A 17,211-nucleotide genomic window follows, 5' to 3' on the forward strand; every position below is an offset into this window, starting at 1 on the left:
AATGACATCCAAGTAGGCCATGTGAAAGTCAAATACCCTCCTCACTGCACTATCTTTTTGACTCCATAAAATCCAATTGTATCCTTTATCAAGAGTAGAAGATTCATATTAATAGGTAAATATTGCAGTTCAATGTGAAAAGTGGCATATTAAACTATATATATATATATATATATATATATATATATATATATATATATATATATATATATATATATATATATATATATATATATATATATATATATATATATATAATTTTGGTCACAACCGGCAGTGCTCAGGAGTCACTTCTGGCTCTGCACTCAAAAGTCGCTCCTGGCAGGCTCAGGGGACCATATGCGATGCTGGGATTTGAACCACCAACCTTCTGCATGCAAGGCAAATGCCTTACCTCCATGCTATCTCTCCAGCCCCATATTCATTTATTTATTTAGAATAGAATGTTTAGGGTCCGGAGTGGTAGCACAGCGATAGGACATTTGCCATGCACGTGGCTGACCCAGGATGGACGTGGGTTCGATCCCCAGCATCTCATCTGGTCCCCCGAGCCAGGAGTGATTTCTGAGTGCAGAGCCAGAAGTAACCCCTGAGCACCGCTGGGGTGCCCCCCCCAAAAAAGGGAAAAGAATGTTTAATTTTTAATGCCAGATATTTGAAATAGTGTCAGTTTCCATATTTGTATTGGACACAAATCAGGTCAGTATTTATATCTGATCTCCCTCTCCCTTCTTTAGCTGGACTACACCAATTTTGAAGAAAGGCTACCGACAGCGTTTGGAATTGTCAGACATATATCAAATTCCTTCTTCTGATTCTGCTGACAATCTATCTGAGAAGTTGGAAAGGTATGTTCATGAACACTCTTTCCATGACATATGTATCTACTATGTGATGATGACACAATGAGTTTAGCTACTCAGAAATACATTTTGCTCTTATTATGATTACATTTAAGATTTGTTTTCATAGAAAATTATACCATTGAACATTGTTAACTATAGTCATCATGATCATTTCTCTCCTGTTTTACACAATGTTTATATTTATCTCTTTTGTGGCTTTATTCTAATGAAAAATACTTATAATACTTAAGGTAATGTGTTTAAAATCATGTTTGTGGGTGTAGAGTTACCTTGCCATAACATCTCTAAATGATCAATCCGCCACCCAACAGGTGGATAGGATGTTCATAAACATATTTTCTAGTTAACTTATATATTAATATTATTAATTATTCAGATAATAAATATACCAACAAAAAAATCTGTTATTGAAGAAACATCCTGAGAGTTCTCATGCATGGGTCACTCTCAAAGGTGCTTTGGATGACCAAGTGGTGCTCACATTGAATTCAGTGTTTCCACATGAAAAGCCTGAATTCCGGTCCTTCAATCCATCTTCTTGGTTCCTCAGAGGAATACATTAAAAGATGATTTTCTTAAAATGGGAATAATTACTTTGTTGATGAAACCTTGACCAGTTAGGAATTAAACCAATTAAATTATAAGAGAAAGCGATTTTTTTCTGAGAAGTAACTCCTATTATAACAACAATAACAATAACTCCTATAATAATATTTTAATTCTAGAATTTGCTTGGTTTTTATAAGGCATAAAGCAATAATTTAAAGAATGTAATGTTTTAATGAAATAAATAAGCATAATGTATAATATAGGAGATATTGAATATATTTGAGAAATATTATTCATAATATTATTAGGTCAACTAAATCCATAAAACTATACTCCATATATATTTTTTATTAATAGTTATTAGAGGATATGCACTTCAAATTATAGGATTTTATGGCCTATGGTTTTGATCTTTTGTATTGTCCTTTGTTTTCCTTGTGTTCCCCATTCAATTCAGTTTAAAAAGTACATCTGTTTTGTTCCAAGCCAACAACTCTGTGCCAGCATAAATCTGTACATTCTATATTTATTATACATTTTAAGGTATCTTTTTCACTGATATTTTGTTTCTTATACAAATTTTATTTTTTTCTAAATTATTTCATTTAAATCTATTAACAGGACTTTGGACCTCTAAATGGCAATGGAGTTCTTCACTAAATATCTGCCCACGTGCTTTTGGTGGTTGTCATATATTTGAAGTCTATTAATTCAGATAGCTTAGACTGATGTTATGAAGTGGAATCTTTTATATAATTCCAGGGTGAAAAAAATATTCCTTTCATAATTGCAGCCAAGCTAAGAACTTGATAAGTAGAAAGATTTGAGTTTTTCATTGCTTGAAAAACTTATGGACCTGTTAAGATGCTGTTGGAACCACACCCTTTATTCTCACTACTCCCCACTGTGAGGCTAAACATTCTTTATATCCCATTTATTAAAATTTTTCTTCCAATCTTACCTTCCCCTCAGGTCATTACTCTACTCGCCCTTTTTGATCTTTCATAATGTTCTTTGCTTCCCTGGTATCTCTACTTCTTTATCTTTTCTTTACATCTGAGCTCCCTTTGAAATATAATTCTATGTTGTGTCTTATTATTGCTTAAATGACTAAAATGCTCACAGGGCTCTTAAGGTCAAACATAATTACGGCTCATATAACCTCAATATTAAACACGTCTTCACACTTTGAAATAAATTTTAGATTTATGTACCTTTCTTTCTGACTTGTTTACTTGTCTCATTATTCCTTTGAAATAGAGGTTGAACCTGTCACATATTTATTTGCTCTTAAAGTAAGTTTTACATAACCGTTGTAAGTCACTGAAAAGTGCATCTGGAAGACAAACTCATGTGAGTTAATTAAAGTATGGAGAAGAGTATGGAGAGGTAGAAAGATGAGATAGGGTAGAAAGCTTCATGTCATGCACAGAGAATGCTTATTTCGCCTCAAGTCTCATTTATATTCTTCCTTTAAATTTCTCAGTACAAGCCATATATATGGTTCATTAATAGTAATGGAAATATTCATTGATGAGATGCAGTTTTTTCTTGTTCATCATTTTGTTCTTGCCTGTGTTTTATGAAATGTTTCATCTCTATAGAATTTTAAAATGAATATAAAAGTAACATTTATAAATCTATTTTATCTAATATATTTAAGAGAAAAAAGTATCAGATACTAGTGCTAAAAATTTTAATGACTACAATTGACTAATGAGTATTTAATACTTAAAAATAAATATTTTTCAGTTTCAGAATTCTTACTTTCAACTGTTAATTGTAAATGTAAAATTTGATTATTTTCAAATAACCAAATACTTTTATTCCATTAAATGATGATGCAGTTAAAATAAAAATTGATGCTATTTGTCTCATTTAAAACCAAAGTCTAAATAACATGTTTTTCTAATGTTAAATTCCAGAAATTTCCATCTGATGTTTATATTGTTTTGGTATAAATTTAAAATTGTAAAACCTACTGTAATTATAAATAAGCAAAGCTAAGAGGGGAAGATTTAATGATTTATCACCTTATTGTATGCATTAGCAATGTCTTTAAAATAGTCTAGAGCCTTTATTTAAAAATGAACACAAATGAATAAATAATATATCTATAGTTAGTTGGATTGCATTTGTAAACAAAACTAAACTGAGGTAAATAGAACAACTAATATTTTTACAATGATATTCATATTTATAATTCTTTTCCAGAGAATGGGACAGAGAGCTGGCTTCCAAGAAAAATCCCAAACTCATTAATGCCCTTCGAAGATGCTTTTTCTGGAAGTTTATGTTCTATGGAATCTTATTATACTTAGGGGTAAGTATTTCATTTGTTAATTTAATGTAAGCAAAATACTTCATAATCATTTAATGCCCTTCGATGGTGCTTTTTCTGGAAATTTATGTTCCATGAATTCTTAATATTCTTAGGGGTAAATATTTCATTTGTAATTTTATTGTAGGTAAAATAGTTCATAATCATTTAAAAATAGTTTATTGAAACCATTGTGATTTACAAAGTCCTTTATAGTTGGGCTTCAGATATATAATGAAACAGGGACAATCCCACTACCAGTGTCCACTTCCTTCAGCCAATGTTTCCCAAGTGCATCCGTAATCACCCTACCTGGCTTTCCAGCATGCCAATATAATAGATCTATTTTAAGTTTAGATTATTAAAGTTTGGGTCTTTTGATTCCACTGTTGTTTCTTTTGGCTTGGATACTTATTTATCTCTGTCCTTTATTAACACTACCAATACACCTAAGACCGCTAGACCCCTGGTCTACATCCTTTTATATTTGTGGTTTTCCTCTTCCACTCAGTTTCTTTCCTTTGCATTACTCTACTCTAAGGCCAAGGGTGTACAAGACAACTCCAATTTAGGCCATTGCATTTCTTCATGCAGTTATTCTTCTGGCTTTATTTAACATAATAACTTCCAGTTACATTCATATTGCTGCAAATTGAATGGTTGACTCATTCCTTATAGCTATGTAGTATTGCATTGTATATACATACCGCATCTTCATGATCCACCTGTCTGTTGTTGGACATCTAGGCTGATTCCAAGTTTTGGCTATTGTGCCAAGTGCTGCTATGAATAGTGGTGTGCATACAAACTTTTGGATGAAAGTTTTTATGTTCTCTGGATAGATATCTAAAAGAGGGATTGTTGGGCCATATGGCAGCTCAATTTTGAGTTTACTGAGAACCCTCCATACTGTTTTTCATAGAGGTTGGACCAGGCAGCATTGTCACCAGCAGTGGCTTAGAGTTCCTTTCTCACCACATCCTAGCCAGAGATTGTTCCCATTATTTTTGATATGTGACATCCTCACTAGTATAAGATGATATTTCATTGTTGTTTTGATTTGAACTTTACTAATGATAAGTGATAATGAGCATTTTTATGTATTTTTGTCCATTTGGTCTTCCTCAGAGTAGTGTCTGTTCATTTCTTCTCCCCATTTTTAATGGGGTTTTTAGGTTTTGTGGAGTTAACCTTTGTGGGTACTTTCAATGCCCAATATATATCAAACCTTTATCTTCTGGGTGCAAAATTTTTCTACCATTCAGTTAGCTGTATTATAATTTCATAATCATTTATAAGTGTACAAACATCTAGGATAGTCAGTCACATGTGTAGTTAACAGTTTAAATACAAAGAAGCCACTCTAATCTAAGAGGAACAAGTGAAAATGTTTTAAACTAAAACATTGGGATTAGCACATAGCCAATCTGAATTTGATTCCCAGCATCTACCTGGTTTCCTTAGCACTTTCAGAAGTGATACCTGAATGCAGAGCCTCTGGGTGTGACAACTAACTAACTAACTAACTAACTAACTAACTAACTAACTAACTAACCGGCTGACTGACTAACCAACAGGCTGACTGACTAATTAACCAACTAACTAAACTAACTGTATGTCTTAGAGGGCTTGATATGTGACTTAGTGGTATAGAACTTGCATTACATGTGTGAGGCCTGGGTTAGATCATTGGCTCCACAAAAAGAAAAATTAAGGGCCGGAGTGATAGCACAGTAGTAAGGTGTTTGCCTTGCACATGGCCAACACAGGATGGTTCAAATCCCAGCATCCCATATGGTCCCCAAGCCTGCCAGGTGTGACCTTTGAGTGCAGAGCCAGGAGTGACCCCTGAGAGCTGCTGGGTGTGACTCAAAAACCAAAAAAAAAAAAAAAAATACCTCACAAAAAGAAAAATTAAAACTAAAGTGTCCCAACATTGGTGGAGATTTGTTATTTAAAATGGGGTTCAATAACATTTCTTTCTGAAGTGTATTTTCTATTTTAGATCTAATTCACACTGTCTTACTAACACTTGAGATTGCTGGTCCTATTGTTTTCCTTTATTTAAATGGGCAGTATCACTAGAAGACTTAAATCACGTATAACCAAGCCAGTATAGGAAAGTTTGCAATGTCAGATCTGTTGGTGGAATTGTTCAAAGGAATAATAACAAAGACATTAAATTTGGGAGAGGTGGGCCGGAGAGATAGCACAGGTTAGGGCGTTTGCAGAAGGATGGTGGTTCAAATCCTGGTATCTCATATGATCTCCCAAGCCTGCCAGGAGCAATTTCTGAGTTTGGAGCCAGAAGTAATCCCTCAGCGCTGCCGGATATGACCCAAAAACCAAAACCAAAAAAAAAAAAAAAAATACAAAAAAAAAAATTTGGAAGAGGTGCTTCTGCAGTTTTTTCTGACATTAGTATAAAGGTAGCTCCATGCCTGAAAATACAGGTTTTGTGATCATTCAGTGCAGTCTGGGAGTTCCTAGCTCTTGTCAACTATAACTGTGGTCTTTTTATTTTTACAAAATGATGTATGGGTGTCATTTTCTTCCTTGATTGTAACCCATAAATGATGATGGTAGATAAAAAATGATTTGTTGCAGTGAAGAATGCACACAATATTAGTCTATGTTATTTAGTACTCTCTGGGTAGATTTGTTTCACTTTCATATTGGTATTCATACCTTTGCAAATAAATAATGCCATAGTGTCTTCCTAAAATGCTAAGCAATTTTATAAATTAAAAACTTATTTAATAGACACCATACTATTAAATAATTTTGAAAATTTACCTTGATCCAAAAATGACCACATTTAAACTTATTGTATTTTATAAAACTCTTGATAATTTTCTGGAAATTATTTGTGTGACTTTTAAAATATATCTACATATCTATATCTATAGCTATAATCTATCTAAATATTTATCTATCTATCATCTATTTATATATCTATCTATCATCCATTCATCCATCCATCTATCTATCTATCTATCTATCTATCTATCTATCTATCCATACACCTGTCTATCTATATCTATCTGTAATCTATGTACCCCCATAGAGACTTCAGTGGTTTATGTTTAAAAATATATGCATAAAATATGTATAAAAACATTTTTTGGTAACTAGGAATAAGAAAGCTGAAGAGAAATTTTTTTTAAAGATAATTCTCAGGTGATTTTTCTCCATGAGAGTACCTAAATCTTTGGGGAAATGTTTTATCTATAATTTCTGGTCTGCTTGAAGTCAATTAAATAAAATGTTTTGTTGGTTGCCTACATGACTACATTCTTTGATTTTTATTTATGATTACATAATTTAAGAATGTAAAGTTTTATGTAAATCACTGTTAGATTGAAGTCAATGGTATTTCAAACAGTGAAAAAATGACATGACTAAGATTGTGGGTAAACTCAAAATTTTCCTCGTCATGCTCTTCCTCACATTAATAATAGTCATACTTCTGAACAATACCTGAAAGATACCTAATTATATTCCTCTTATGCTCTACCTGACTTGCAATAATTTATTCTCTAGATTCCACCAGCATAGAAATTTCACCAGAACAAAAGCACTCACCAAAATCTAATGTATTTGTAGATCTGTTTTCTGATCTGCTGTATACCGACCAAAAATGATATTGCTTTCTATTAACATAACACGTTATTTATACAGTTTAACTTAGTTGAATATTATTTAATGTTAATGGGGTTTAATATCTCATATTTCTAGATTTAGCATAAATCCTTTTCAGGTTATTTTATTTAATTTTCCTAGTACACAGGAACAGATGTTATTAGCTCTAATAACAGAAAAGAAAAATAGATGCAGAGAAATTGAGTAATTTCTCCAAATTCACTCATATGGTACATTTAGGTGGTAGCTAGATATCTTTAGTTCTAAAGTCTATAGCCCTTCTGTTGAATCAAAGTAGAGCTATACAATTTTATTTATATTGATTTAATTTAGATATTTAATAGAATGAGAATCTACTGATCAATCATGGGTCTGTCAAGTTTCTTTCAGCTTCTCAAGAAACAGGGGTTAACAAAAACTTGAAGGTTTACAGTCTTTCTGGGTTGCCTTCGGGGATAGCTGAAAAACGTTGACTGCAGGAAGCAGGATGGGGAAGTTTAGAATTTTCTTACTTATACTTAGAGAAGGAATTGTGTAGAATCCACCCCAGAGGCAGTGCTAAGGGTCAAACCTATAAATAATACTAAGGGGAGGAGAATTGAGTGGGTGTGGAGAGGCACTAACATTCTTCAACTTCTCAAGTTTAAAGTGTCAGCAATAGGCATCCTTAAAGGATTTCAAGGAGCATGAATTACTTGAGGGCTAGAAAAGAGGTATTAAGAGTAAACCTGAACCCTGGGCTGGCCCCAGATTTGAAGGACAAAGTTTACTTCTACTGATAACAAACAAAATATTGGCGAGTTAAAGAACTGTGGGGAAAGCAGGCGAGGAAAACAAGAAAGAGAGAAGGCAAGGAGAGGGAAATTGACTTTCAGTGTACCATGTGCTCAGACTATAACTTGACAGCCTGGGCCCAAGAGAGAAGGCTTAACTGAAGTCTTTCCTTTTGATTTTGGGGACACACTTGGTATTACTTAAGGGTTACCCCTGTCTCTGTGCTCAATGATCACTCCTGGCAGAGTTCAGTGAATTCTATGGGTTTGGGCGGGGGAATCTAACCTATGTGGGCTGCATATGAGTCAAATGCCCTATAATCTTTACTATTACCCTGATCCAGCCATCTATGCAGTTTTACATGAAGAAATGCTAAAAACCAAATATTTTTAAATGTTTTTATTTTTACTTGGTCATTTGGGACAAGAACAGTTTTTCAAAGCATCTCCTCTCAGGATTTTATTTTTCTTCATCCTTTAGAAGATAAAAAGGGAAAACTTGTCATTATAATAAGGTCATTACCATTTATTGTTATTGTTATTATTATTATTATTTGGTTTGGGGGCCATACCCAACTGTGCTCAGGGGTTATTTCTCGTAGTGCTCCAGTGCTATATATATATATATATATATACATATATATATATATATATATATATATATATATATATATATATATATATATGGGATGCTGGATTTTGAACCTAGGTAAGCTGCATGCAAAGTAAAAACACCCTACCTGCTATATTATCACCCTGGCTTCAAGACTTTACCATTTTAAACAACAATGTCAAGAACTTAAGTCTTTCTGTGTATTCTTTTCCCCTTTATCTATATTTCATCTTGACAACCTTTCAATATCATGAAAAGAGTAGGGATTCATACTAAACTTCTCTTGGTAAAAGTTGAACACTTTTTTTTTTTCAAAATGTCCTTCAGATTCTTCTCCCAAATCAATTTAATCATGGTATAAAGAATATTTTGGTTAGTTTCAAGATTAATGGAAAGACATTATTCAATTTGCTGTTGACCGTGAAAGGTTAAGAAAAAAAGGAAATACCATCATGAAGGAGATATCTCTCTGGAATACTGATTTCATTTTAAATCATATTAGTTATGCCCTCTCATCACTATATTACTGCTTTTTTTCTACATCTGACTCAACAGCCAGATACAACATTGTCTTTAACATTTAAGACTGCCAGTTTAAAAAGAAGCTAGTTGTTAGAAAATAGAATGAGAGTCAGCTAAGGATAGTCTGCAACAAGCCAAGTTCAGGGAGTTCTGATAGCAGTTTACCAAGTGGGGTTATAACAATATAATTATTATGATAAGAAATCCAAAAGCATTCACCAAAAATATTCTTAATTTCTCCAAACCTCTGAAAATGTTTACATTATTGAGTTGGCATCCATAGCAGTGCAACTTGGGTCAGACCGTCCAGAAATCCAAGGGCAAAATGTCCTTGAACCCCGCTTTAAAAGTCCTCAAATCCCACTTTCTGTACTGCAAAAGATCTTTGTAATTTTAGTTTTGACAAAGACAGTGAGTAGTCACTTGAAAACAAGAATATAGGGCAAGTGGTTTGGCATAATTATGCACATGCAGAATCCCTGGTTTAGGCACTTTGATTTATGTATGAGCCTTTCATAATTTAATGATTGACTGCCTAAGGACAGCAGTCTCTGCTTTATTTTCTTCTTGCATGTCAGCTAGGAATCTTTTCTCATATCTTCCCATCCTCACATATCTCTCTATGGAGCAGGTCTTTAACCCCAGCAATGACATACATTTCATTGCCTAAACACACCCAGAGTATTTTGACCCTCTAGTAGAACCACTATCCCTAGTATGCAAATGAATTTTCTTGGTTCCACCCTTCCCTCACTTTCTGTGACAAAAAGATCTGGAGAATTGTCAGGTTTTTATTTATTTGAAATATAAAGAACTTCAATTTTAGTTCTTTGAGTAACCAATGGATCCACACCAGAGAATGTAATTTAATTATCTGGGGTGGCAGTTGAAATAACAAGATAAAAGATTCTCCCCAGTGTTTCTCATTCATGTAAACAAGAAGAAACATTTTCATTAAATGAGTCTATCATAAATATGTAAAGTTAGGATATAGGAGTTTCTGGGGCCGGTGAGGTGGCGCTAGAGGTAAGGTGTCTGCCTTGCAAGCACTAACCAAGGAAGGACTGCGGTTAGATCTCCAGGTGTCCCATATGGTCCCCCTAAGCCAGTGGCGATTTCTGAGTGCTTAGCCAGGAGTAACCCCTGAGCATCAAATGGGTGTGGCCCAAAAAACAAAAAACAAACAAACAAAAAAAGGATATAGGAGTTTGGAAATGTTATGTATACAAAGTAATTTTAGTTTGATTTTATTTGTCATGTGGATAATTTTAAAATATCAATTTGAATTTTAAACAATATTTAAATATCTAATAATAATAAGAATTAAGTAATAATATTTAATATTAATATTAACAATTAATATTAATAACAATGATATTTAAATATTTAAATAATAATAAATCAATTTTTAAAAGCAAAATGAATGGCCACCACTACCAAATTGACAGGGGCTATCTTTTCTTAGTATTTGCAACAATCTTCACAATAATCTTGTCACCATACACAATACTTAGTACAGAATAGCTCCTAAGCCAAGTGTTTGCTGATAGGGAATATAACTCTGAATTTCATTAAAAAAAGTATCACCTGTCAGATTTTTGGCTAAAAGCAAGTGTAGAAAAATAAGAGAATTGAACCTTAAAGATGTGAAGAAAAAGAAAAATATGAATGATTTACATAGCTGAATATGAAATAATATAGCCATGGCAAAGAAATGAATTTATCTAGAAAGTATAGGAGCAGGTTCAAGTACATGTAATAATCTACTATACAATAAAACATAGCATTTTAATTCAGTTGAGACAGACTAGACTTATAAATGATACATTCATTTTTATTTAATTAATTAATTAATTAATTAATTTTTGGTTTTTGGGCCACATCTGGCGATGCTCTGGGGTTACTTTTTGCCATCTGCTCAGAAATAGCTCCTGGCAGGCACGGGGGACCATATGGGACACCGGGATTCGAACCAACCAACTTTGGTCCTGGATCGGCTGCTTGCAAGGCAAATGCCGCTGTGCTATCTCTCTGCGTCCCGATACATTCATTTTTAAATTAAATTTCTTTTTCTTTTTCTTTTGGATCACATCTGGCAGTGCTCAGTGGTTATTGCTGGCTTGGCACTCAGAAATCACTTCAGGCAGGCTCGGGGGGACCATATGGAATGTCAGGAATTGAACTCAGGTCTGCTGCCTGCAAGACAAACACCATACCACTGTGCTATCATTCTGGCTCCTAAAATTAAATTTCTATCTCATTTCTATATTATTCATGCACCAAAATATATTTAAAATGGAGTAGATAATTAACTGTAAAAGATAAAATAGTAAGAGAAAAATGATAGTAAATATATATTATTTGTTGAGGAAGTGTTTGTTGTTGAAAGCAGAAAACAAAGGTGATAGTGCACAGATTTGGCACCTTTTTTTTTTTTTTTGGAGGGGTCACCCTTTCGGAAGATTATTGATTATGTTGGCTGATTGTTCAGTATGAGGGTTCAAGGATTCAGAATTGCATGTGTTTACAGTGTTGAGGATTACCTGACTAGTCCCCTACTCCAGAAGTGCTCAGCAGGCTCCAGGGCTGCCTCCACTGATTTTCAATGCTGAAATAAGTAGTGACTGGGATGACAGAGCTGGGGTCCTCTGTCCCAATCTCTAAAAATCTAAAATGTCTGGGGCAGAGTTATAGTACAGGAGTTAGATAGATAGATTGAATAGAATAGACAGAATGCTTTGAAAACCTTGAACCTTATTTGCACTCTGGGACCATATAAGCTCCCCAACATTCCCTAAAGCTCCCAAATATGGCCAGTTCCAGCAGCACTGCATTCTCTCTGCTAGATTTAGCCATCTGGCCTAGTTAGGAATCACTGTTTACCCTGTCTGATCAAGATTTAGAGAAGAAATGAAATTTATTGAAAGCAAGCACATAAATAATATATTATTATTTAACAATATAAATAACATACAGTACAAATATACTCTAAAAAGAATCAATTAAAGAAGGCAATAAAATCACCTTTTAGAGTTGAGACAGTTCACTATATTTTGTATAATATAAAGTATAAAACACTATAGTAAAATAATACTGTTCATCAAGTCTTTCTCAGCTTAAAGTACCATAAGTAGAATGCTTAGTTCTGTTTTGTCAACAAAAGTTTCATGAATTTTCTATAATAATTTTGGTTTCAGAATGATGACTTATTAACTTGAAGTTGTATTTCTGGAGTTGGCCACAATTGTAATGCATGAAGCAAACAAGCATGAGAACTATAAGTTATATGTCTTAAAATGATTTAGCTTTAAGATGAAAATTTAGCTTTCTTGGTACAGTTTGCAGTAATGGAAATAAATAAATAAATAAATAAGTGAGTTTCTCCCAAGCATAAATTGATTACTGATAAGCATAGGTAGACAAACAATATGGGTGGCCACTGAAAACGAACTTGGCATTACTTATCTTGTTTGGGTTAATTTATAAATTAAGGAACCAGGCTGAATTCATAGGAAGGTACACAAGTATAGAGATCAAAGATGAACTGCATTAAGTGGAATAAATAGGAAAAGAGCCTTAAAATAAATGAATAGACTATGGAAAATATCCTCAAAATATCTAAACAGACAAAAATAAACCTTTGGGATAAATTCAACAGGAAAAACATAAGAATCATTGGGATCACAGAAGACTAGAAGAAAATACCTGTGAAGAAGCAACAGTCAAAGATTTAATAGCCGAGAACCACCAGAACTGAAGAATACTTGCACCCACATCCTGGATGCTCAAAAAGTGCCAGTAAAATAGATCCAAATAAAGCAACCCAAGGCAAATCCTAGTTACAATGACGAAAACCATCAATATAGATAGAATACTGAAAGTAGCAAAATAAAAAAGAGAAATTATATACAAAGAAGTAAATTTAAGATTTACAGCAGATTTATAACAAGCAACCCTCTGGCCCAAAAGGAGGGGTGAAATATAGTGAAAAAATTTTATGAAATGAATTTCATAAATCTGCTGAAAATCTTAAGTTTACTTTGTATGTAATTTCCCTTTTTATTTTGCTGCTTTCAGGAATTAAATATATAGTCAAGACCATTTACTACAAGCCAATGGCGAACATTACACTTAATGGGGAAAATCAAAGACTTATCTCTAAGATCTGGCAAATGATAAGGCTGAACCCTCTTGTCACTTCTATTCAATGTACTGCAAGAAGTACTTGCCATAGTAGCGAGTCAAGAAAAATATATCAAGTACATCATCTAGATAGGAAAGAAAGAAAAATATATCAAGTACATCATCTAGATAGGAAAGAAAGAAGTCAAGTTCTCACACTTTGAAGATGATATAATACTATACTTAAAAACATCCTAAAAACAGGCTGGAGCAGTGGCACAAGTGATAAGGCTTTGCCTTGCCTGTGCTAGCCTAGGACGGACTGCGGTTTGATCCCTGGGCGTCCCATATAGTCTCCATATAGCCAGGGGTGATTTCTGAGCACATAGCCAGGAGTAACCCCTGAGCAAAACCGGGTGTGGCCCAAAAACCAAAAGCAAAAAAGAATTCTAAACACTATACAAAAAGCTTATAGAACATAGATTTGTATAGTAAAAATGAAGGCTAAAAAATTTGCACACAAAAATTTATGGATTTTTATATACAAATAATGAAAGAAAAAAGACATTAAATAAAAACAAATCCCATTCAAAATTGTGTGTCAGAAAATCAAGTACATCAGAGTGAACTTAACTAAAGAGGTTAAAGACCTATAGAAAGAAAACTACAAATGCTGTTACTTTGGCAAGAAATAGAAGAGTAAAAGGAAATGCAAACATATATCCTGTTCATGAATTTGGAGGATTAGCATAATCAAAAGGATAATACTTCCAAAATATTGTATAGATTTAATGTATTCCTTATAAATATACCCATGACATTTTAATGAAGCATGTCAAACACTTGAAATTTATTTGGAATATGAAATTTGGAATTTCATCATTTGGAATTTATGAAATTCATTTATAAACATCCATGAATGAATTGCTAACGCAATTCTTGAGAAAAAGAAGATGAAGGCACTTTCCCCAACCTTAAATTGTACTATAATTCAGTATTCATTATAACAGCATGGTGTTATAATAAAGACAGACTCTTAGATCACTGGAATAGACTTGAATATTCTAAAACTGACCCCCAAAGTATATGATCAATTCATGTTTGATAAAAGAACAAGAGATACAAAGTGGAGCAAGGAAAGCCTCTTTAACAAATGGTGTTGGGAAAACTGATAAACTACATGCAAAAAAAAAGTGAATTTAGACTACTCTTTTTAACACCATACCTGAAGGTCAATTAAAAGTGGATTAAAGACTTTAATATTAGAGCTGAACCCATAATGCACATAGAGGAAAATGTAGGCAAAACATTCTATGACATTGAGGCTAAAGGCACTGTACAAGCAAGTGGAAGCTAACATAAATAAATGAGAGTACATTCAACTGAGAAGTTTCTGCAGTTCAAAGGAAATAATGACTAGGATACAAAGACTACCTACAAAATGGGAGAAACTACTCACCTAATATCCATCAGAAAAGGGATCAATATACAAGATATACAAGGCAATAGTAGAGCTTAGCAAGAAGAAAACTCTAACCTCATTAAAAATGGGGAGAAGAAATGAGCAGATATTTCCTCAAAGAAGAAATAAGGATGGTCAAAAATGCTTCATATTACTGTTTATTAGGAATATGCAAATCAAGACAGTAGTGAGATGTCATCTCACAACACAGCACAGAGACTGGGACATATCACAAAGTACAAGATCAACCAGTGCTGGGGTGGATGTGGGAAGAAAAGAACTCTCATTCACTGCTGATAGGAATGTTGACTGGTCCAGCCTTTATAGAAAACAATGGACATTCCTCAAAAAAACTAGATATTGTGTTTCCATATTATCCAGCAATACCACTCCTAGGGTTTTATCCTAAAAACTCCAAAACAACATGCAGACATGCCCTCTGCATTTATATGTATGCTGTAGCATTCTTTACAATAGCTAGAATCTGGAAACAATCCAAGTACCTGAGAATAAATGAGTGGTTAAAGAAACAATAGTACATCTACACAATGGAATACTATGCGACTGTTAGGAAAAATGTAGTTTTGAAATTTGTTTATACATAGATGTATATTAAGATTATGCTGAGTGGAATAAGTCAGAGGGAGAAGCATAGACAGAATAATCTTACTCATTTGTAGGATATAGAAAAATAAAAGATAGTGTGGTAATAATATCCGGAGACAATAGAGAAAAGAACCAGGAGTACCAGTTCATAGTAGGAAGTTTGCCACAAAGTATAATGAATGCAGTTAGGGTAGTGAATAGTCCATTCTCACAATGATAGTTGGAACTTATTATTCTGAACAAGAACAGGGTGCTGAAAGTAGCCAAAGAACAAAATATATTGATCTACACACCTACAATAGTAATATAAATATATAAGTAACATATTAAAATTATTACTCACTAGTAACCAAAATTAAAGAAATAAAAATGTTACATATTTTCACATAACAAATTATAAAATATTTTAAATGATATGTGTGATTTTTCTAAGAAATGAATTTTTATATTTTAGTTTTGAGAAAGATTAGTTTATGTTTTCTGAAAAGCAGTTTTAAAACATGTTGAGAATTACTTTTTGAAAGAATCTGCCTCAGAGGACTACTTATCAGAATGAATAATAGGTGACCATATAAATATTCAGCAATGAGGAACTGATAGAATGAATTATGGTCCACCTATTTAACTTATTAAGAATTAAAGTGATTAGGCAGAGAAACATCCAATGATATAAAAATAATCCATAATATATGAAGAGAATAGACAGATTTATAACATTAATAAGGTAATAATTCTCCCATTATTAAGTAACATTCTCATGGGAAGAATTAAGATAGGTAACAAATTTATTAATGATTAGTTGACTTCATCATCATAAAATATTTAGAATAATAAAATTTTGTATAGAAAATTTATAATATGTAATAAATTATAAAAAGAAAACAAAAAAGTGGGACGAGATAAATGTACATAGAGAACATACCCAGAAATTTTCACATAATCCAAAGTCTATAAACTTATATATCAAAGCAAAGACTTGGTTTCTGTTTTTGTAGGGTGAATAAGGATGTCAAAATTTTTTTAACCTAATAAATTAGACTTTGAGAGTAATATTTGACATAAAAGTTGCTAAAGAAATAGATTTTACATATTTTTCTTAGCAAAAAATTCAATTTACACAATTACACAATAATCACAATATTTTGTAGTTTTAATTTTTTAAAGCACATATATCATAGTAACAGAATTTTAAATCATATCAACTTTTGAATCACTTTTAGATTAATGCATAATTTTAACTGACTTGTTTAGCATTATTCTTTCATTGCTTATTGATTCAAATTTACTATTATCAAAGAAGCCCTTAGTAGAAATATAAGTAGTACTCTGTGTTTTATAAAAATTATAATTATTATTTTTTTGCTTTTTTGGGGCCACACACTGTGACACTCAGGGATTATTCCTGGCTATCACTCAGATATTGCTCCTGGCTCGGGGACCATATGGGATGCTGGGGATTGAACCAAAGTCTGTCCTGGATAGCCACGTGCAAGGCAAATGCCCTCTAAAAATTAATTTTTTATTATTCTTATAATAGCAATGGCAGATTTAAATCATAAAATGCAAAATATATTGATTTTATTTTCAAGCTAGTTATTAAAAATCAAGCTATCATTTTTAACACTTATTCTCCTGAAGTCTATAAAAATTAGTGCTTTAAGTATAGCTTATAAAATATATAGAGAAATAATTAAATTTAAATGATGAGTATTTTAACAAGTAGAAATTTTATTTAG

At 32.7% G+C, this 17,211-nt stretch overlaps 1 protein-coding gene across 1 annotated transcript in view; it reads left to right on the plus strand.

Annotated features, from left to right (window-relative positions):
- Positions 1–732: 732 nt before the first annotated feature.
- The window catches only part of CFTR (CF transmembrane conductance regulator), a gene marked incomplete at its 5' end in the record, with an annotated part of 147,980 nt that continues 131,501 nt past the window's right edge, over positions 733–17,211 (plus strand). The window contains 2 exons of the mRNA XM_049778966.1: positions 733–848; positions 3,630–3,738. Coding sequence (XP_049634923.1) covers positions 733–848; positions 3,630–3,738 — 225 coding nt within the window. The remainder of the gene's footprint in view (positions 849–3,629; positions 3,739–17,211) is intronic.

Source organism: Suncus etruscus, chromosome 1 (genome assembly GCF_024139225.1).
Source record: "Suncus etruscus isolate mSunEtr1 chromosome 1, mSunEtr1.pri.cur, whole genome shotgun sequence".
Taxonomy (NCBI): Eukaryota; Metazoa; Chordata; class Mammalia; order Eulipotyphla; family Soricidae; genus Suncus; species Suncus etruscus.